This window comes from Apodemus sylvaticus, chromosome 2 (assembly GCF_947179515.1).
Source record: "Apodemus sylvaticus chromosome 2, mApoSyl1.1, whole genome shotgun sequence".
NCBI classification, from domain to species: Eukaryota; Metazoa; Chordata; class Mammalia; order Rodentia; family Muridae; genus Apodemus; species Apodemus sylvaticus.
In genome coordinates, this window is record NC_067473.1 from 160914855 (window position 1) to 160936598 (window position 21744).

The 21744-nt window shown below is 47.4% G+C and overlaps 1 protein-coding gene across 2 annotated transcripts; it reads right to left on the minus strand.

Moving 5' to 3' along the window:
* Positions 1–354: 354 nt before the first annotated feature.
* On the minus strand, positions 355–4645 carry LOC127679220 (tubulin alpha-3 chain). 2 transcript variants are annotated; one of them, XM_052174907.1, is made up of 4 exons: positions 4477–4645; positions 4101–4249; positions 2659–3339; positions 355–651 (listed from the first exon to the last, which is right to left on the minus strand). In XM_052174907.1, exons 1-4 carry the CDS (start codon positions 4595–4597, stop codon positions 355–357), a joined length of 1248 nt encoding a protein of 415 aa, XP_052030867.1. In that variant the 5' UTR covers positions 4598–4645. The 2 variants fall into 2 exon arrangements, with proteins under 2 accessions (XP_052030867.1, XP_052030866.1); XM_052174906.1 differs by having other exon boundaries at positions 4134–4249; positions 4477–4625.
* Between the last annotated feature and the right edge of the window lie 17099 nt (positions 4646–21744).

The following is a 21744-nucleotide window of genomic DNA, read 5'->3' on the forward strand; positions in this document are numbered from 1 at the left end:
ACACGGAGCTTCTATAGGCCAGCTGAGGACCAGGGGACCCCTCCCCAGCAGCCCAAGACTGGGTAAAGCCATCTTTGTGCCAGCCAATCAGTACTTTATCCTAATGTCCCTAGGTAGAATTTAAAACTGAACACACAGAACTGTTTATCATTTCTTAGGAAAAAACACAATTGTTTTCTGCAGAGAAATTTATTTGGAAAAAAGTAGGTATCTAGAAAGGAATTTTGTTAGGAAGTACAGCATACAAGACAGAAATGCCTCACCTCAGTATAGAAACTTTAATAAGTAAACATATCCTTTAGTGTCAATGGTGGAGAAGATGGAAACGGATGGCTGCCAGCCAGACCCACGCGCTCAGTATTCCTCCCCTTCTTCTGCCTCTGCTTCCACAGAATCCACGCCCACCTCTTCATAATCCTTCTCCAGCGCTGCCAGGTCCTCCCGGGCCTCTGAGAACTCCCCTTCCTCCATGCCTTCTCCCACGTACCAATGCACAAAGGCCCGCTTGGCGTACATGAGGTCAAATTTGTGGTCCAGGCGGGCCCAGGCCTCTGCGATGGCGGTGGTATTGCTCAGCATGCACACGGCCCGCTGCACCTTGGCCAGGTCTCCCCCTGGGACCACGGTGGGAGGCTGGTAGTTAATACCCACCTGCCAGAGAAAGGAAAAAAATACACTGAAGGGTATAATGTCCTCAGAAGTGATAATTCACTACAAGGCGGGAACTGTGGACCCTGCTTAAAATAAATGCCCATACCATGCATTTATAAAAACTGTAAAGGCAGTGGTGGTGCACACCTTTGATCCCAGCACTTGGGAGGCAGAGGCAGGTGGATTTCTGAGTTCAAGGCCAGCCTGGTCTACAGAGTGAGTTCCAGGACAGCCAGGGCTACACAGAGAAACCCTGTCTGGGGGGCGGGGAGGGGGGAGGAGAAAGAAAAGAAAAGAAAAGAAAAGAAAAGAAAAGAAAAGAAAAGAAAAAAAAAACTGTAAAGGACTTAAACCACTAACTGCCAAACCGGAAACCAAGAAGCTGGATCTTCATACACACAACACAGCTCACAAGGGCCAAAACGAGAACTGTATCCAAGATATACTGTATGCTTAGTTAAAAAAAACGTGAAATCTTCACATGTAGAAAATCTACCCATTCAGCAGTAAACTCTGCCAAGAAGAAGATGCTAAGGCGGCAACCTTTCTATGCCCTGATGAACACATGCTGTGAGCAGAGCTAAGAGCACAGCAGACTGGAGCTGGAGACAGGGAAGGACAGACACAAGGGTCCTCCTCAGGTCAAGAAATACACCCCGCTTAAGGAGGAACATATACCGTGCTCCCCTGCTGGCCTGCCAATCAACAGAACCTGTATAAAAGGCACAACATATCTTGAATATGCCAAGATCGCCTCTTGCTTTATAAGGACAAGCAGCTTTTGGGGTAGAGAATTCAGCTTTTCAATCTTCCATAGTTTAATTTTTTGCTATGGTCTTTATATAAATAAAAGACTCTAAAAATTATTTTAAAAGCCAGAGCTGGCTGCAAATGCATCAGTGTGGATAAGAATGATCTTGAAGTCACCCTAGTCCTGGAATTAGAGAGGCCTGTGCCCTAATAAATGTACAGCCAAAACGCAAACTTATTTTTAAATACGGAAACTAGTGTGGCCCCGGAAAATGGTTGTAAAAGGTGTGATAAACCACACTGATGCTCACAAAGGGAACTTAGAGCAACGAGACCAACAGGGTCCCTCTGGTGCTGGCACTCTGTAGGGGCAGCCCCCTAACTTGTACTTCCTGTAGAGCAGCTTTAATGCAGAAATGCAGGTTCAGCTGGGAGGAAACCCAGGCAAAGCACGGCACTCCAAATCAGAACCTACTATCAGACATGCCCTCCGCTGAGTCCTTGCCTTCTCAGTGTCTCCTGAGAAAAATTCATCTGCATAATGTTTGGTAGATTGATGGTTTAAGAAATTATGTTTGGGGGGCTGGAGAGATAGCTCAGCTGTTAAGAGTGCTGGCTGCTTTCCCAGAGGATCAGGGTTCAATTCCCAGCAACCACATGGTGGCTCCCAACTGTCTGAAACTTCAGTTCCAGGAGATCCAATACCCTCTTTAGGCCTCTACAGATACTAGAAATGTGTGTGTGTGTGTGTGTGTGTGTGCGCGCGCGCGCGCACACACACATACACTCATACACTCATAAAAGCAAGCAAATCTTTTAAAAAGAGAAAAAAGAAGTAAGGTTTGGGCACTGACAGTAGTGGTGCACACTTTTAATCCTAGCACTCAGGAAGCAGAGGCAGGGGAATATCTGAGTTTAAGGCCAGCCTGGTATACAGAGTGAGCTCCAGGACAGCTAGAGCTACATGGGAACCCTGTTTTGAAAAACCAACCAACCAACCAACCAACCAACCCACCCAACCAACCCAACCCCACCCCAACAATAACAACAAACCAAGAAAAAAGTTTGGTATTTGCTGGTTTGAGGAAGAAGGGCTCCCAGTGTTATTTAGAAAAGTGTTACACTACCTAGCAACTGCTTACAGGCTCTTTGGAGCCTGACAAGAAAGAAGAAAGGGCCATGGGTTTGCCCAAAGCGACAGCCCCGATGCAGTCTGTAGCTTATGGCAGACAGACCTGTCCCAGAACCCAGTCCTACCTTAAATCCAGTTGGGCACCAATCCACAAACTGGATGGTGCGCTTGGTCTTAATGGTAGCAATAGCCGCGTTGACGTCTTTGGGAACCACATCGCCCCTGTACAACATGCAGCAGGCCATGTATTTGCCATGACGAGGGTCACACTTGACCATCTGATTGGCTGGCTCGAAGCAAGCATTGGTGATCTCTGCTACTGACAGCTGCTCATGGTATGCCTTCTCAGCAGAGATGACGGGGGCGTAGGTGGCCAGTGGGAAGTGGATGCGAGGGTAGGGCACCAGGTTGGTCTGGAATTCTGTTAAGTCCACATTCAGGGCTCCATCGAACCTCAAGGAGGCTGTGATGGATGATACAATCTGCCCAATCAGACGATTGAGGTTGGTGTATGTGGGGCGCTCGATATCCAGGTTCCTGCGGCAGATGTCGTAGATGGCTTCGTTATCCACCATGAAAGCGCAGTCGGAATGTTCCAGCGTCGTGTGTGTGGTCAGGATGGAGTTGTACGGCTCCACCACAGCTGTGGAGACCTGGGGGGCTGGGTAGATGGCAAACTCCAGCTTGGACTTCTTGCCATAGTCCACTGAAAGCCGCTCCATCAGCAGAGATGCAAACCCAGATCCCGTGCCACCTCCAAAGCTGTGGAAGATGAGGAAGCCCTGCAGGCCCGTGCACAGGTCGGCCTGCGGGAAGACCAGACGATAAGCCAGGGCCTACACGGCCACACCCCAACTTCTACCCCCTGCATTCAGGACTTCTACTTCTACAGACTGATGCAAATTCAGATGGACTACCATACATACATACAGGCTTCAACAATGAATGCATTTCATCTCAGCAGAGTCTGTAGTAAGATATTTTGGCAAACTTATGACAGACTCCTGACTCACGACTGCACCTTATAGTTTTATGTCAACTTGAAACCAGCTGAAGTTTGAGAGGAGGGATGCTTTTATTAAAGAAAATGCCTCTATAGGATCAGGCCTGTAAGGCATCTTCTTTTTGTTTTTGTTTTTGTTTGGCTTTTCGAGACAGGGTTTCTCTGTATAGCCCTGGCTATCCTGGAACTCTCTGTAGACCAGGCTGGCCTTAAACTCAGAAATCTGCCTGTAAGGCATCTTCTTAATTAGTGATTAATGGGGAGGGCCCAGGACAGTGTGAGTGGGACGACCCTGGGCTGGTGGTCCTAGTTCTGCAAGGAAGCAGGCTGAGCAAGGCAGTAAGCAGCACCTTCATGGCCTGTGCATCAGCTCCTGCCTCCTGGTCCCTGCCCTGACAAACTGCAATGATAAACAGTGCTGAGGAAGGGTAAACCAAACAAACCCCTTATCCCCAAGATACATTTGTCATGGTGCTTTAACCAGTACAGTGGCCCCGACCACCACCGGCCCTCTTGACCAGGACAACCAACCACCATATGAAGCCCCCTCTGCAATCCTCTTACCAGTTTTCGGATGCGGTCCAGGACCAGGTCAACAATCTCTTTGCCAATGGTATAGTGACCTCTGGCATAATTATTGGCCGCATCTTCCTTCCCAGTGATCAGCTGCTCCGGGTGGAAAAGTTGCCGGTAGGTTCCCGTGCGCACTTCATCTAGAGAGAGACCATACATCCTGTGAGTCCTTCAGACAAGGGCCATTCAGTTCCTCTGTACACATATGTCCACAGGGTCCCCTAGTCTTTGGTTATACATAGACCACATACCCAACAAAGTTACAAGCATTCGGTGTACAGTGTCTCCTCTGCACATACCTCAGTGGGCTATCCTGAGACACCCCAGCTCTCCCAGGAGAGCCACCACACAGGGCCCAGGCACCTACCAACCACAGTGGGCTCCAGGTCCACAAACACTGCTCTGGGCACATGCTTGCCAGCCCCAGTTTCACTGAAGAAGGTGTTGAATGAGTCATCCCCGCCGCCAATGGTTTTGTCGCTTGGCATCTGACCATCAGGCTGAATACCATGCTCAAGGCAGTACAGTTCCCAGCAGGCATTGCCGATCTGGACGCCTGCCTGCCCCACGTGGATCGAGATACACTCACGCTGGAAACCAGAAAACACGATGCTCATTCACTTGAAACTATATGATATACAATTTTGTGTTGTGCTTTAGTATCTATTTTCAAAAATTATTTCAAATAATTATTCAAAAATTATTTCTCAGGCGTTCCTTTTATCTCTGTTAAAAACTGACTGCCACCAGGTGTGGTTACACAGGTCCATAATCCCAGGATTCAGAAAGATTAAGTAGAATTCAAGTCCAATCCTATCTCAAAACACACACACACACACACACACACACACACACACACACACACACACACACACACACACTTGCACACAGAGATAAACAGCTTGCCTATCTAAACTTGCCCTGTTTTGATACATACGTTTACTCACACGGGCTAGCCTTACACTACTGACACTCCTTTTGCCTCAGCTGTTCCAGTGCTAGGGTCACAGCTGCAAGCCGTGGCACCAGGCTAGCCAAGTATCAGTTAGCCCCAGAGCAAACGTTTGCAACTCTTTAAAAATATGGTTAGTTTGAGACTTGGAAGCCCTACAATGCCAACAAGTAGCTCAGTAGGGACAGTCACAGTGATTCTCTGAAAAACCTATCAGGTCTTAACTGTGGTCCGACAAAAGCATAAGATGGAATTCAATAAGGATGACCCGACAGGTCCCAGGTCACCCAGGCAAAGCCCACCTAGACAGTCACTGCATCTTCTATTTGCCCATCTAGATCAACCTTCTCCTTGCCCTCCATCCCACTCTGGGTGCCAGGAAGCTGGCTCATGTACACATCTGTTCACCTTAACAAGCTAATATCCTTCACAAAGATACCACTCCACTCAGGGCAATCGCTCATCCGCTCAGGTGATTTCACCTGAATGTGACATCCCCAGACACTGTGAAGTATTGAGATGCTGTATTATCCTGATTTTTTTCTTTGTTTAAAAACTTTAAGACAATTTTAAATTTTATTTAAAATTTAAGGAACTGGCTATATAACCCAGGCTGCCCTGGAAACTGCAATCTTTCTGCCTCAGCATACAAAGTGCTCGGATTATAGGCATATGCCACCATCCCCAACGTATAAGCCTACATGTATAAATTATACATTTTTTTGATTCTACCCAACCCAGAAATTATAATTACCTATTTCAGGGACCCACTCAGTGAAGAAAACTCCTGCGAGCTCTCTTCTGATCTCCACTGATAGCCATTCATGCAAATGAATGTAATAAAGCAAATATGGTCCCTCATCTCATTCTTAAGGCTCAGCAAGGCTTCTATAATGTCTCAGAAGTAAACAGAAACCCTCAAAAGAAAAAAATGACTAAGATTCTTCAGTGAAACAGATTTTTTTTTGGGAGGCAAATAGTTAAGATTCTACTGAACTTGCAGGTAATTTAAATTTCTGAGGTTTAATTTGAAAAAAAGCATATGCAAAAACATCGTGCTAATAGTTTTGGTCAAGTTGACACAAACTAGGGTCATGTGGGAAGAGGGAACATGAACACGTCTGTGGTTATTTTCTTGATTACTGATCGATGTGGGAGGGCCCAACCCACAGTGGGCACTCTAAGGCCTGGGCTAATTAAGAAAGAAGGCTGAGTAAGCCAGCAAGCAGGACTCCTCTACGGTCTCCTTCAGTTCCTGCTTAGGTTTCCTAATGGCAGCCAATAACTCCTCCCCAGAGTTGGTCAGTGTTTTATCACAGCCACAGAGAGCAAACCAGATCATGTTGCCAAATCCTACGCATATCAAAGATTGTGCCACAAGAACAAAATGATGAGATGAAACTGTCCCCTCAGCGAGAAAAGTTTTAATGGAAATATAATGATCAAGCCAGGTGTGGGCTCCACAACAGTAACCAATGAGGAGGTGAGGCAAAAACCTGAGTTTTGAGGCCAGCTTGGATGATGAGACCCTGTCAGCAAAACAAAGACAAATCTGCCTGTTTAGACCCAGATCGTATGTGAATACAAGTATTTAAGAAGGCCTCTGCCTAGGGCTGGAGAGTTTGTGTGGTGGGCAGGAGAGCACTCTTGCAGGTAGGTAATCCGGGCTTAGTCGGCAGGCTCACAACTGCCTGACTCCAGCTCCTCGGGCCTCCACACCCTCTTCTGGCCTCTCTGGGCAACTGCACCCAGGAACACATACTTCGCACAGACATACATGCACAGCGATTTCAAAGAAAAAAATACCTAAAACAAGTTCTCGGCTTTAGTTTATTCTTTCCTCAAGACGGGTTTTTGTAGCCTGTGCTAGCTTCGAAATTTACTCAGACTAGTCTTGAAATTTAAATGTCCTGCCTCCGCCCACCTAGTGCTTGGGATTGTGGCACGCCCCAGCATGCACCTCAGATTTACTTTCTGATGCCAACAAACCATCCCGCTTACAAACCACTCAGGATGAAAAACGGCAGTAGCCACAAAACACAGGCGTTCTTTGGAAGCCTGTCGGGGCAGGTGTCAGGCCTGCGATCCTGAGACAGAGGGCAGGCCTACCGGGGGCTCTGGGGCACTGTCCCATCAGGGTGAGCTCAAGACTGTCTGAAAATCCCAAACTCAGGCTCTTTGGGCTCAGTAACGTTCTCTCTCCTTGGTGAACGAACATTAGGCCACAAAGCTTGGCGGCGTCTAGAATCTTCTGGAACCAACGCCATCACTTGTTCTCTCAGCCAAGGGCACTGGTACCAGTATACAAAACCAAAACCTCCCTCTCCAAAAACCTCTCTGCCACCCTCCTCTTCTTTTGCATTTTCTTGAGTCTGGAGTCTTATGAGGCTGAGGACGGAGGCTGGCCTCGAACTCTTGTGCCTCTTTCATCAGGCCTCTGCAGGGCTGGACTCCAGGCGGGAACTGCAGCCCAGCATCCTGGATCTTCAGTTGCTAAGAAGCGGTGCACCCCGCTCATGCGCACTTGCACTGGGAGGAGTCGGGAGGGAGCTGCGTCCTCCTGGGCTGCTCGGCCCTCGCTCACCCTCGCTGGGGCTGGGGCTGGGTGGACATGGCAGCCTCCCTCCCGCGCGGCTGGCTGACCCCCAGAGGCCCTGAGCCCAGCCACCCTGGCCGCCCAGGGCGGTTCCCACCGACCAGGCTGCTCTCACCATGCTGAACTCCCGACGGAGACCTGCTCAGACGCTGTGCAGCCGTTCCTCACCACCGGTCCTCAACCGCCTCTCGCCTGCGCGCTCAACAGTCCAGGCCGGATATGCAGTCCAGGTGGGGCCCCATTGGCCCGCAGCGCCTGAGGGGCGGGCTTAGGCCCCACATCCCACTAATGATTGGATGTGGTGCAATTCCGCAGTGCTGGCACTTTCTGATTGGATGTGGCTTTGGCGGGAAGGCTCTGGAGTGGCTGGAGGGCGAGCGTTGAGCGTTTGGAGACCGGGAGTCTGCGCACCCCCGACATCCAGCTTAGCACAGAACAAGTGGGGCGCTCAGGCTTTGCAGGGCAGCACAAGTGGGGCGCTCAGGCTGTGCTTAGCTGCGCATGCGCAATGGAGGGATGCCCTTGCAGCCCTGCACACTCTCCGTACCTCAGTCCTCGCCTGTCATCTTTTCACCTCACCTCACCTGGTGTTGGAAAGCTGTTCTGCCTCGCCTGGAGGGGGCACCAAGTCTGGCTTCTTCAGAGTTTCGGGGCATCTGCCAAGTCCTGCGTAGGGACTCAGCACTGTTTTGGAAGTCTGTGTGAGCAGCTGTCTATTCCGACATTATTTTCTCTGGAAGAAGGTCATGAAACGGTTTGGCAATGCAGCTATGGCTGGCCTCCAAGGCTTTGTACCCTGGGCTGGCAGAAGTTGAAACTCTGTCTCAGGCTACCTCAGAGCTGGGGCTACAGATGTGTGCCAGGCCTGGTGGGAACCGGTGCAGACCGTCTATGTCTGTCTGCAATGTGGAGAACACATAAGTTAGTCGACACACCTTTCTTTCCTCAGGATATCTAACTGCACATAATTGAAGTGTAGGCTGTGTCATGATGTTTTTGTTTGTTTGGGGTCTTCTGTATTCCACCCTGGTCTTGATTTCCCTGTAATCAAGAATGGATTTGAATTTACGATTCTCCAGTCTCCATCCTGGGATTGCAGATCTGCATCTCAAGCTGGGAACAAACCCACAGCTTCAGACATGCTTGGCAAGTGTTCTACCAAACCCAGCTACAACCCTAACCCCCAGTGCTGTGTTTATAAGAAACATTTTTTTCTGATTATGAAATTAACACATTCAGAGTAGAAAGTGTGGGAAAGGCAGAAATCAAATGGAACACCATCAGCGAACTGCACATATCTCTACAGAAACACAGTTCAGCTGTCTTTCATCCCAGCGTACATACATTTATGACTTGTTTTGTAACCAGAATCAAACAATATTTTTTTAAAAAAATTCTGCAATAAACATCTTTTGGACAGTGTCTTCTTCCTGCAATCTTTTTGTTGGGTATCTGATTTGGTCACTATGCATTTAAAACCTGGGCAATTTATATCCATATCACACAAATAAATATATTCCTTCAGGTATTCCAGTTTCAGCAGTATACAGAATCCAGCCTCATCTCCCTGCTTGGTTAGCAGTGTTTCCTCTGGGATCCAGGAGGGAGGCTTGGTTGAAAAGATGCCCCTGCCTCATGGTTTATTGTGCTTGCCACCAGCTGCAGACTTTTCACGTCATCAGAATACAGTGGGTGAAGACAGTTACTGTCTCCTTGAGTCTTTAGCTCCTGGGTATTGTGAAGGCCGAGTCTGTTACTCACTTTCTGTAATTCACTGGTTCAACTTGCCTTTGATCTGCAGAGTCTATGTGGACAATCTCCACAGTTTCCATGTTTCAAGCATGATTTTAAAAAACCCCTTTGTTGAGAGTTAATTATCTTACTCTATAATGCACGTGATCCTGTTAACTCAGGAACTCCTGGGCTCAAGCTGTGTTCCCCCTCTGGCCTCCTGAGTGACTGGGACTACTGGTGTTCACCACCTTGCCATTCCTGGTATTTACTAGAGGAAAAGGATATTTACTTTGGCTCATAGTATGAGGGTAAGTCTGTTAGGATGGAGAAGCCATGACTGCAGATTTTTTTTTTTTAAAGTTATTTGTGAGTCAGGGTCCCATGTATTCAGGCTGGCCTTGAACTTATTATGCAGCCCAGAATAGCCTAAAACTTTTGATACTGTTGGCTCTACCTCCTAAGTGCTAGTAATATGTAGTCGTGTAACTATGTTCAGTTTATGTGGCTCTGGGGATGAAACCCAGGGACGCATGCACGGCAGGCAAGCCCTCTGCCGTCTGAACTTTGTTCCAGGTCAGTAGGCACCCATTTTTCCATGTCTACTAGTTAGATACATGTATACACGTCTAACTATCAACTTGACACAGTCTAGAGTTACCTGAGAACAACGGAGTCTCACTTTACAGAATGCCCCTATCAGATTGGCGGGTGAACAGTCTGTAGGATTGTCTTGATTGATGGCAGGTGTAGAGGGCCCCACCCACTGGAAGCCAGACGGTCTGGGCTGTGCAAGGAAATCTAGTTGAGCGAAGCTTGACAAACCCAGGGAGGGGCATTCTCTCATGGCCTCTGCTTTAAGTTCCTGCCCTGACTTCCCTCAGGGATGGATCGTGACCCGGAAGCTTAAGCCCAAATAAATCCTTTCTTCCTGTTAGTGATTGTTGGTCATTTTGGTTATTTTGGTGTTTGTCTCAGCAACGGACTGAACCTGTGCATCTGGTTATTTTTGTAGACAGTGAGCTAATCGATTGGACCAAAGAGTACAGGCAGTTTTCTAGCTCAGTGCATGATGAAAAGGTATCTTCCAAAAATTATGTTTTGCCTTTTGAAGTTTTGCCTTTTGAGTCTGGAATTTCCAGGTGCAAGTCTCTTAGTACTTTGTCTACCAAGGTCACAGAACCTTAAGTGTCCCCAAAGGACCCCTCTAGAGCTACAGCAAACTAGGTGCTGCTGCCAGCAGAAGAGCCTAGTTGAATTTTCATGTTAGAAGGATTGTGGTTCTGCAAGGGCTTGTGTTGTCATAAGGACTTTGTGTGTCGGTCCTTGCAAGTGTCACTGCTAACAGCGGAATGACCCACAGAGAGGTGAGAAGGAAACTCGCTTCAACATGACTTGAGTTAGGCAGGCTGGCTCAAACTTCTGGAGTCCCACCCCAAGCAGTTTATTTTTGACATATTTAAGCAGAGGACAGTTTTGGAGAAAAGTTTCCTCCTGACAGTTATCACAGCAAAGCACAAGGCATGAATGACTCCATTGAAACTCCCTTGCAAAGGACCTGTCTTTTGCAAAGTACCTATGACCTCTTCCACAAGAACAGGTTCTGTTGACTTAAAAAACAGTGCTCAGGAAAAAGGGCCTGGGAGGAAGGTTTGTAACAAACATGAGGCTGGGTTCTACTGACTGAGAAACCATGCCCAGGAGTGTGGGGAATTCAGGTGAAGCCTGGCTCCACCGAATACCAATCGATCACCAGGTTATTAAACGGCACCCACTCTAGCCTTCGAGGTGAACATGTTTCTTCTGTTGAAGAAAAAAGCCTGTGTGTTTTAACAATTCTGGTTCCTCTGGTGCCTGTCTGTGAGCGTGTGGACTCTGTGCCTGCCTACAACTTTATTCTTTGTGGTTTTTTTTCTTTTAAAGATTTATTTATTTTATGTATATGAGTACACTGTAGCTGTCTTCAGACACACCAGAAGAGGGCATCAGATCCCATTACAGATTCAGATCTCATTAAGGATGGTTGTGAGCCACCATGTGGTTGCTGGGAATTGAACTCAGGACCTCTGGAAGAGCAGTCAGTGCTCTAACCACTGGGCCATCTCTCCAGCCCTTTATTCTTTATCTTGTCTGATTCTATAGCTGTGGGCATTTCAGTGTTGCTTTTACACCAAATTTCTTTCAGAACTGTTCTCTGCACTGGTTCTTTGCTTTTGTCTATCTATTCTCCATCCATCCATCCATCCATCCATCTATCCCCTTCTCCACTCAAGATGTGCATGCTCAATTCACTAAAAAACACAAATCAGCTACTAGTACATGCTCAATTCCAGCTCTTTCCTTATGATGACCCATTTTCCTTGTAATTACTTTCCACCTCTTACACTTCCTAAGACATCATCATCATCATCATCACCATCACCATCATCATCATCATTGGTCAGGTATCTAAGATGCAGTAAGCAAAGCTTAAAGGCCATTCTAGTGGGAGTTTGAAAGACCAGGACGTAGACAGGAGAGGCCCAGCTCCTGAAATGTCTGAAGAGAACACAGATTCTAGCACAAAGTAAGCTAGTGGCTGTACAGCCCATGCTCTGGTGAAGAAGCTGGCTATTCTGCCTGTGTCCTGAGGACCCGAAGCTGGATACAGCTAACTGACTGGATCACTTGTTTGGAAGAGGAAATCTCGAGACAGGCTATGCATTTGGCCTGGGTCGCGGCTCTTGCTTTCTGCCCTCATCCAGGTCTGCAGTGAGGGAGACAGAATGGGCGGAACAGGAAGATGAAAACCATGCAGTCTACCATGGGAAGGAGTGAGCACCTCCATGACAGATAAATCGGGGTTGAGAGCAGTTGTAATTGGTAAAGAGATGGACACCATTAAAGAGAAATCCAGCACTCCGGACCAGGACACTGGAAAATATTTCACTACAGAGACACCCTCACCCCACGCCTGGGCACCTGTGTGTGAAAATGCAAATTAAATAGAAAAGAGAGAGTCTGATCTGAAAATACTGCTAGAGGGGTTGCCTGTTTGAAAGCAGCTCCTGGGCAAGTGGGTCTTTAGAGCTGTGGCTCTCAACTTTGGGTCATGACCCCTTGGGGGCAGGGGAGAGGAGGTCACATATCAAATATCCTGCATATCAGACATTTACATTACAATTGACAATGCGCCAGGGCGGTGGTGGCACACGCCCTTAATCCCAGCACTCTGGGAGGCAGAGGCAGGTGGATTTCTGAGTTCTAGGCCAGCCTGGTCTACAGAGTAAGTTCCAGGACAGCCAGGGCTACACAGAGAAACCCTGTCTCAAAAAACCAAAACATAAAAAAATTTACAATTCATATCAGACATTTACATTACTATTGATATCAGTAGCAAAATAACAGTTATGGAGTAACAGTGAAATAGTTAATGGTTGAGGGTCACCACAGTGTGAGGAACTATATTAAAGGACTGCAGCACTAGAAAGGTTGAGAACCACAGCTCTAGAATCACTACACAGAAACGGGTACAATTGTGGTCCAAGGGAGCCAGGTTTCAGACTAAAACGATACTGAAACCCAGCAGGCAGACCCCAGTTCCCAGTTCTACTGCCTAGACTTCCCGAGGTTTGGATGTCCGTGTTCATCCAGCTCTTCTACCTACCGCATGCATCGGCTCTTTCTCGGGCCAACTTTATTCCTTGCAACTTTATTTCTTGGATGGCTATCCCATGGTCTTGGAATCACCAACATCCTGGAATTTCCAGAAGCCTCGCCTTCATAGACTCATGCAGTGTCCTCTCAGGGCCCCTCTGCAGAGATTCTAACCCTACCTTCCTATTGCTTGGCTTCAGTGCCTCTCTGGAATTGTGGTTCATGATCCCTTGAAGCACGCATCCCCTATACCTACAAAATCAGTACCATGTGGCTGATGCTCCCAAGTTCTGCCATGTCCCAATGGAGCCTGCCTACCTTGGCCTGGGACTGTTAGAGTCTTTCCTTTGGTAAGTCACATTCCTGAAAGGTAGCTGTTCTGCAGCAGGGAACCCCATCACTTCATTCTTCATTCAGATTCTCTTCTTTCAAAGAAATTCTCATCTTCGCAAATTGGAGCTTTCAGCAGGTAACGGAAGTGGGAAGACTCACCCTACCTGTGAACATTCTGGAGTCCTGGGCTACAGAAACAGGAATGTGTGCTAAGCCCTGGCATCCACCACTCTGCTTCTTGACTGGAGGCATTGTGGACAGCTGTCTCCCCTTCTTGCCACCACGTCTTCCCAGCCATGGTGGACTGTATCCCTTGACTCTAAGCCTGCACAAACTCTTTCCTCCCTCTGGTTGCTTCTTCTTAGATCTCTCTGTCCAAGCAGGGAGAAAAGTAATGAGCACCTGAGCCGAGACATCCTCAAAGAACAGCTTGGAGCACCAAGAAGAGCCAAGGTTTGAAGTAAGCAAGCTACAGCCATCAAAATGGCGGCATGCGGGTGGGTGGGAGAACTAACAAAGAGCCAATGGGACAGAGTGGAGAGCACAGGCATGTACTCACGTAAACACGGTTTAACAAAGGCGGGCGTGATGGAGGGGATGGCCTGTCAGCTGCTGGAGCAGCCGGGCACTCGCTTGTGAAGACTGATTCTCAATGAAGACCTTATGGAGGCACAAAAAAAACTAACCCCCCACTGCAAAACATAAAACTGAAAGATAACACAGAAAACTTAGATGACTTTTGGCCTGGCGATGACCTTTTTAGATCTGACATCGAAGGCACAGAGGCTCAAAGAAATAATTAGCAGGCCAGGTTTCCTTAACATTTTCTGGTTTTTGAAAGACACTCAAGAAAAGGAAAGGGAACGGGCGAGGGAAAGGCTCTGCAAATGTTGTATCTTGCTAAAGGACATGAAATAAAATAGAAATAGAACCCTCAGAACAACAGTAAGAAAACAGCCGGGCTGTGGTGGTGCGTGCCTTTAATCCCAGGCCTTGGGAGGCAGAGGCAGATGGATCTCTGTGAGTTTGAAGCCAGCCTGGTCTACAGAGTTGGTTCTAGGACAGCCAGGACTACACAGAGAAACCCTGTCTTGGAAAAAAAAAATTCCCCAATCCCCAAACAACCCAAAAGTCAAACCAAACAATTGAGAAAAAAAAAAAAAAGAAAGAAAAAAAGAAAAGAAAGAAAGAAAAACTGACTGAAAAGTGGACCAAAAACCTTAACATTGTACCTGGAAGGACTCTTCACACCACAGAACATCAGGGAAGTACAAACTGAAGCAGTGAGACACCCTAACGTCTATCAGGAAGGCCAAAGTCCAGGGTGCTGACACCACCAAAAGCTAACAGGGGCGTGGGGCGACAGGAACTCTCATCTACTGCTTGTGGCCACACAAACTGACTTCTTTGGAAGGCAGCTTGCCAGTAGCAGCGTCCTCTTTCCCTCTGCCCCGCCTCCACCCTACTCAGTATCTCCTCAAGTGAGTAGGAACAAAAACTCACATGGACAAGTTTTGTCAGGTTTGTTCATCATTTTGAGAACTTGGAAGCAGCCAATGCATCCTCCAATAGTTGAGCTGTGAATTGTACAGATGGAGTATCATTCAGATAAAAGAAATGAACAATGAGAAATCAGAAAGAAACCATAAATGACATAAATGTGGACTGCTACATGGAAGAAGCCAGTCTGAAAGGCTGTGTACTACACGATTACAACTTTGTGATGTTCTGGAAAATCCAAAGCTACACAAGCATGAAAACATTAGGCCCTCCGAACTGTTCTTGTGATTGGTTTGTTCCCAGTATCTACCATGGCTGGCTTACAACCGCCTTTGGCCTTCCTGATAGATGTACTAGGGTGTCTCATTGCTTCGATTTGTGGTTCCCTGATGTTCTATGGTGTGAAGAGTCTTTCCTTTCAGGTATAATGCTAAGGTCTTTGGTCCACTTTTCAGTCAGTTTTTTTGTTTTTTTCCATTTGTTTTAGTTTGGCTTTTGGGGTTGTTTGGGTTTTTGGATTGTTTTAGTTTTTGTCTTAGGGTTTTACTGCTACAAACAGACACCATGATCAAGGCAACTTTTTTTTTTTTTCAAGACAGGGTTTCTCTGTGTAGCCCTTGTAGTTCTAAAACTCACTCTGTAGACCAGGCTGGCCTCGAACTCAGAAATCCACCTGCCTCTGCCTCTGCCTCCCAAGTGCTTGGATTAAAGGTGTGCTCGACCACTGCCTGACTCAAGGCAACTCTTATAAGGACATTTAATTGGTGCTGGTTTACAAATTCGGAGGTTCAATCTTTTGGCCTTTTAAGGGTGCCTGCGTGCATATGTGTGTACTGACATGCATACACATATAAATAAAAACTTTTTTAAAAGATATTTTTTTAAATTTAGGTGTTCCTAAGAGCCTGGAGAAAGGGAAAGCAAATAGGTAGCTAGATGGGGGTTTTTAGGGCAGTGAAATCATTCCTATGATTTTACACTGAAGTGGAAACTTCTGGTTTCTTTGGAAAGTCAGCTAGGTCAAATGATGTTTGCTGGGGCACACAGGTGAAAAAATGCTTCTCTGAAGCAGACACAAGTGAAAGGATGTTTCGCTGAAGCAGACACAGGGAAAAGGATGGTTTGCTGTAGCAGACACATGCAAGGATGTGTGATATTTAGAAAGAATATAAATATGACCCCATGACAGTGGGAGCTTGAGCAGTGGTTCGCCTTGCTCTGCCTTTGCTAATGACACACACGTATTGGTTCACCTTTCATTGCTACATGAGCTTCACTTGTGGTGGCGTCATAGAGAGAAACTCGCCAAAGAACTTATCCTGAGGTCCCTGTGGCTTCTTGCCGCTTCTGCAGACTCAGGCAGGTTGGTGGGCCTCGAGGTTTCTTCTGGATTGAACTGACCTTGCTGATTCGTGTGTGGTGTCTGCCAAGTGGACTGGAATGCAGCTGCTGATTCGTGTTTGATGTTTGTTAGTGGACTGGACTGAGAACAACGAAGATTAGAATCACCCCAGAAGAACTATTTCTAAGCAGTTCCGCTCCCCTATATTCTAATAACCTTTCTTTTCCACTACCTCTGGTGGTGGTGGGCTAGAGGGGAGGTTGAACCCTTGTTAAAATAGGTTGAGAAAACTTGTGCCTATATTACATTGATGGCTCATATTTCGAACCATGCTTCATGGTTCATAGAGCTACACACCATAAGAGCGCTAACGTAAACTGTTAGGCAGGATCATGTATCAGCTGGAACAGATGCCTCGCACAGTGGGCTGTGATAATAAACGGGGAAGCTGTGTGCAAGATGGAGCAGGAAGAGCACAAGAGATCACTGTACTTTCTGTGCATATTTTCCGAGAGCCTAAAGCTTGTATTAAAAACAGACAGACAAACCAACAAACAAACAATGACCCCACAGTCTTTCTTTTCTTCTTCTCTTCCCTTTGGTTTTTCAAGGCATGGTTTCTCAGTGTAGTCCTAGAACTCACTCTGTTGACCAGACTGGTCACCATGCCTGGCACAGTCTTTTAAGAAAATAAAAACTAGGCCTGAGAATACCGACAGGGCAAGAACACTTGCCTAGCTTACACAAGGTCCTGGTTCAATCTCTACACTGTCAAACTCATCACAAGCAACAACCCCAAACAAGCAAGCCTGGCTTTGCTCCCATTCCATAGCCTCTGCTAGCTCTTGCTGGTTTCTTCCTGTTTCATAACAAGCTTCTTCTTGTTTACTCAGAGTCAATACAGAGCTGTTTGTTTGCCAGATTGCTTTTCAAAAGTACCTAAGTCAGGCATGGTGGTGCACACCTTTAATCCCAGCACTCGGAATGAACTGACCGGCAGATCTGAGATTGAGGCTAGCTTGATTTACATAGTAAGATACATTGATACAGAGTTACCTTGAAACCCTAAAACCCTGTCTCAAAAGAAGAAAAAATAAATAAAACCAAAACCAAAACAGAAGCAATAAAAAATGAAACCAACAACAACAGAAATATCTAAGTCAGTCAGGAACAGATGATGGTTATTTATTGAATGCCTGCTGTGCATCACAAATGTTGTGGAGATTTTAAATATAGTTCTGGAGATGAAACCTAGGGCCGTGTGCGCTAGGCAAGTACTCTACCACTGAGCTATGTTCCAGCCTTCTGTTTATATTTTGTTTATTTCGAGAATGTCTTACTAAATCTTCCAGGTTGGCCTTGACTTTGTAACCCCCTTGCCACCAGCCTCTGCTAGACTGGTCTGATTTGTGGTTCACCAGAGTTCTATTATTACTAAACTGGGTATGGTGGCACACACCTTTAATCCCGGTTGTCTAGATGCAGAAAGTTCATGAATCCAAAGCCAATCTGGGTTTCACAGACAGACTTTGTCTTTAAAAAAAAAAGGGGGGGGAGGGGGAGTGGGGTGTGGGGGTGTGGGGGTGTGGGGGTGTGGGGGTGTGGGGGTGTGGGGGTGTGGGGGTGTGGGGGTGTGAGGGTGTGGGGATGTGGGGGTGTGGGGGTGTGGGGGTGTGGGGGTGTGGGGGTGTGGGGGTGTGGGGGTGTGGGGGTGTGGGGGTGTGGGGGTGTGGGGGTGTGGGGGTGTGGGGGTGTGGGGGTGTGGGGGTGTGAGGGTGTGGGGGTGTGGGGGTGTGGGGGTGTGGGGGTGTGGGGGTGTGGGGGTGTGGGGGTGTGGGGGTGTGGGGGTGTGGGGGTGTGGGGGTGTGGGGATGTGGGGGTGTGGGGGTGTGGGGGTGTGGGGGTGTGGGGGTGTGGGGTGTGGGGTGTGGGGGTGTGGGGGTGTGGGGGTGTGGGGGTGTGGGGGTGTGGGGGTGTGGGGGTGTGGGGGGGCTGTGGACTGGAGAGATGGCTCAGGGTTCAGAGCTTTTGTAGCTGTTCCTAAGGACTGGAGTCAGTTCTCAGTTCCCACACGGGATGGCCTATAGCTCTAACTCCAGGGATCTGATGCCTTATTCTTGCCTTCTTGGGTGGACACACACACACACACACACACACACATCACATACTCAAACACAAACACACAATCTTCAAAAGAATAAAAAGTTCTGCTTTTGCAGATTTGGCCGATGACATGTAAAAGACTTGAATAACTTGATCCAAGTTCATTCACATTGTGTGGTTGCAAGCACGGGGGATGGAATGTGAGGCCTCAGATGGCTAGGCAAACACTTTGCTGTTGAGTTGACCTCAGCCTTGAGTGTCCACAGTCAACTGGAAACAGAACCAGAGTCTGAGTAGGAGCCGCTTCACTCCAGAGGTTGTGCTGCTAAACCATTACACTCAGACATGGTATCCTCATCAGGTTCTCTTTGTTATGTGCTTCTGAGACATTACAGTCTTTTAATCAATTAATTAGCCAATCAATTTATTTATTTATTTATTTATTGTGAATCTCTTTATGTAGTCTTGGCTGTCCTGGAACTCACTATGTATACCAGGCTGGCCTCAAACTCACAAAGATCCACTTGCCTCTGGCTCTAGAGTGCAGGGATGAAAGGCATTTGTCACCATGCCAAATGATCCTTTTTCCCCCCTTAGTTTATTTATTCACTGAACATCCTGATTGCAGCCCCTCTTTCCTCCCAGTCCCCCTCAGGTATCCCCTCCTCTCCCCTTCTCCTCTGAGAAGGGGGAGGGATGATGCTTTTTAATGGTGTCTTCGGGGCCATAATCTGAAAGATGCCTTATATTATTATGTAGTATGGTAGCCCAGCTTGCCTCCCACCAACTCTTCACCCCACTCCATCTTTTCATGTGATGCCCTCTGACTAAGGCCAATGATCTCATTTTACTGAACCCTGTAGACCTTTCAGTAGCATTTGGTAAAGGGTAAAAAGTTAGAGGTCCCTTCTGTGTTTTGAAAACCCACCGATCCCGGAGCCTGCTGAAGATCAGGACTTAAAATCCCACCAGTCCCCACCCTGGAAATTGCCACCCTGGGAAACTCTGCCCCCAAGAAACCATACATAAGCCTTCACCCCACTCAGTTCTCTGCTGTTTCACACCCGGGCAGAGACAGCCACCCTCTTGCGGCTTCCCCAGCAAATCTCTTGGGTGAGCTTTTTCGTACTGTGTGACTTCCAGGGTACCTTTCCCTTCAGAGCTGCGCCACTGGCATTGGGGAACTCTTTGCCCCCCAGACCTGCAGCACTTACATGGCTGCCTTAACTTGGATAGGCGCTCCAGTGCCTGGTCTTCCCCTCCCCGTGTGAGTTGCACCAAGACTAGCCCTCATCTCCAGGCCACCCACAACAGACTCACCTTCTGGCCTACTGATCACTTGGCACCCACAATTTGGCAAGTTACCCCCCTTAGGTTGGTAAAGACTTCCCCAAGTCCAAAGAAGCCACCATGGAGCATCTGGTACACTCCGATACTCTTGGAGTCAGAGGTACCTTTTGTCCTCAAGTCATAAATTATCTTTGCCTTTACTTGGACTAACCCAGACACCCACCTTTCTACCCAGCTCACCTGGACTGTCCTCAGACTCCAAGCCTGGGAACCAAGACCCTGCCCATCTCTCTTCTGTCGAGAGATGCCATTGACATCTTTAACCAGTAGGAGCAAGGTCACAAAGCATTACTTGATGTAGTTAGGTGTCTTAGTCAGGGTTTCTGTTCCTGCACAACATCATGACCAAGAAGGAAGTTGGGGAGGAAAGGGTTTATTCAGCTTACACTTCCATGTTGCAGTTCATCACTAAAGGAAGTCAGGACTGGAACTCAAGCAGGTCAGGAAGCAGGAGCTGATGCAGAGGCCATGGAGGGATGTTTCTTACTGGCTTGCTTCCCCAGGCTTTCTCAGCCTGCTCTCTTATAGAACCCAAGAGCACCAGCCCAAAGGTAGAACCACCCACAAGGGGCCCTCACCACTTGATCACTGATTGAGAAAATGCCCTACAGCTGAATCTCATGGAGTCACTTCCCCAACTGAAACTCTTTTCTCTGTGATAACTCCAGCCTGTGTCAAGTTGACACATAAAACCAGCCAGTACAATTGACCCCTTATCAACTTGACACACAAACACATCACTATTAAGCTTCAACCCTTACTTTCTTATTCATCCCCAAGATCTAAATTACTTTAAAAGTCCCACAGTCTTTACATATTAAAAGTTCAATCACTTTACACTGTCCAATATCTTTAAAATTCAAAATCTTTTAAAAGTTCAAAGTCTTTTAACTGTGGGCTCCACTAAAATACTTTCTTCCTTCAAGAGGGAAACATATCAGGGCACAGTCACAACCAAAAGCAAAACTCAAATTCCAAATGTCCAATGTCTGGGATCCAACTCACGATCTTCTGGGCTCCTCCAAGGGCGTGGGTCATTTCTCCAGCTCTGCCCTTTGTAGTACACAGCTTGTCTTCTAGGCTCCAGCTGCCTGTACTCCACTGCTGCTGCTGTTCTTGGTAGTCATCATATGGCACTGGCATCTCCAAAACGCCGCTATTTTCCACTGTAATTAGGCTTCACCAATAGCCTCTCATAGGCTCTCTTCATGGTGACAAGCCTCTGCTCCTATGCATGACCCCTTCAAGTCCTGGGCCATCAATTGCAACTGAGGCTGCACCTTCACCAATGGCCTTCCGTGGCCTCTCACTGTGCCAAGAGCCTCAGCTGCTCTTCATGACCCCTTCATGCTTTCAAAACCAGTACCATCTGGGTGACTCTTACACAGTACCAAGTCCAGCCACAGCACAAAATACAACTGTGGCTATCTCTGGAACACACACTCTGTGCCCTCAGAAAACACTTCCCAGAAGATTTCACCTCAGTGATGCTGGTTTCTTCTTAATCACCGCTAATTTCTTAGCTCCAGCTAACCAGCATCAATAGTCCCAGTAACACAAAGGTTTGCTTTAGTGGTTCTGGTATCTTGTTACTCACAGCTGATTCTTCAGCCCAAGCTAACCAAAACCACAGAATCTTCACAATCAAAACATGGCCACTTTAAGAGTCTTTAATCTTCCCTCTGAAATTTCACAAGCCAGGCCTCCATCTTCTGCACTGTTCATAACATTGTCTTCCAAGCTCCTACAGAACTTTCCACAGCTTTTCTAGCTCAAAGTTCCAAAGTCCTTTCACAATCCTCCCCAAAACATGGTCAGGTTGTCACAGGAATACCCCACTACACTGGTATCAATTTGTCTTAGTCAGGGTTTCTATTCCTGCACAAACATCATGACCAAGAAGGAAGTTGGGGAGGAAAGGGTTTATTCAGTTTACACTTCCACACTGCTGTTCATCACTAAAGAAAGTCAGGACTGGAACTCAAGCAGGTCAGGAAGCAGGAGCTGATGCAGAGGCCATGGAGGGATGTTTCTTACTGGCTTGCTTCCCCTGGCTTGCTCAGCCTGTTCTCTTATAGAACCCAAGAGCACC

What these genes read in the sequence shown, in the direction of transcription:
- LOC127679220 (XM_052174907.1), bottom strand. Translation starts at nt 4,597, where the DNA reads ATGCCAAGCGACAAAACCATTGGCGGCGGGGATGACTCATTCAACACC. An exon ending in CCTGGAGCCCACTGTGGTTG is followed by an intron (nt 4,250 to 4,476) that starts GTAGGTGCCTGG and finishes GTCTCTCTCTAG; the next exon opens with ATGAAGTGCGCACGGGAACC. An exon ending in TGGACCGCATCCGAAAACTG is followed by an intron (nt 3,340 to 4,100) that starts GTAAGAGGATTG and finishes GTCTTCCCGCAG; the next exon opens with GCCGACCTGTGCACGGGCCT.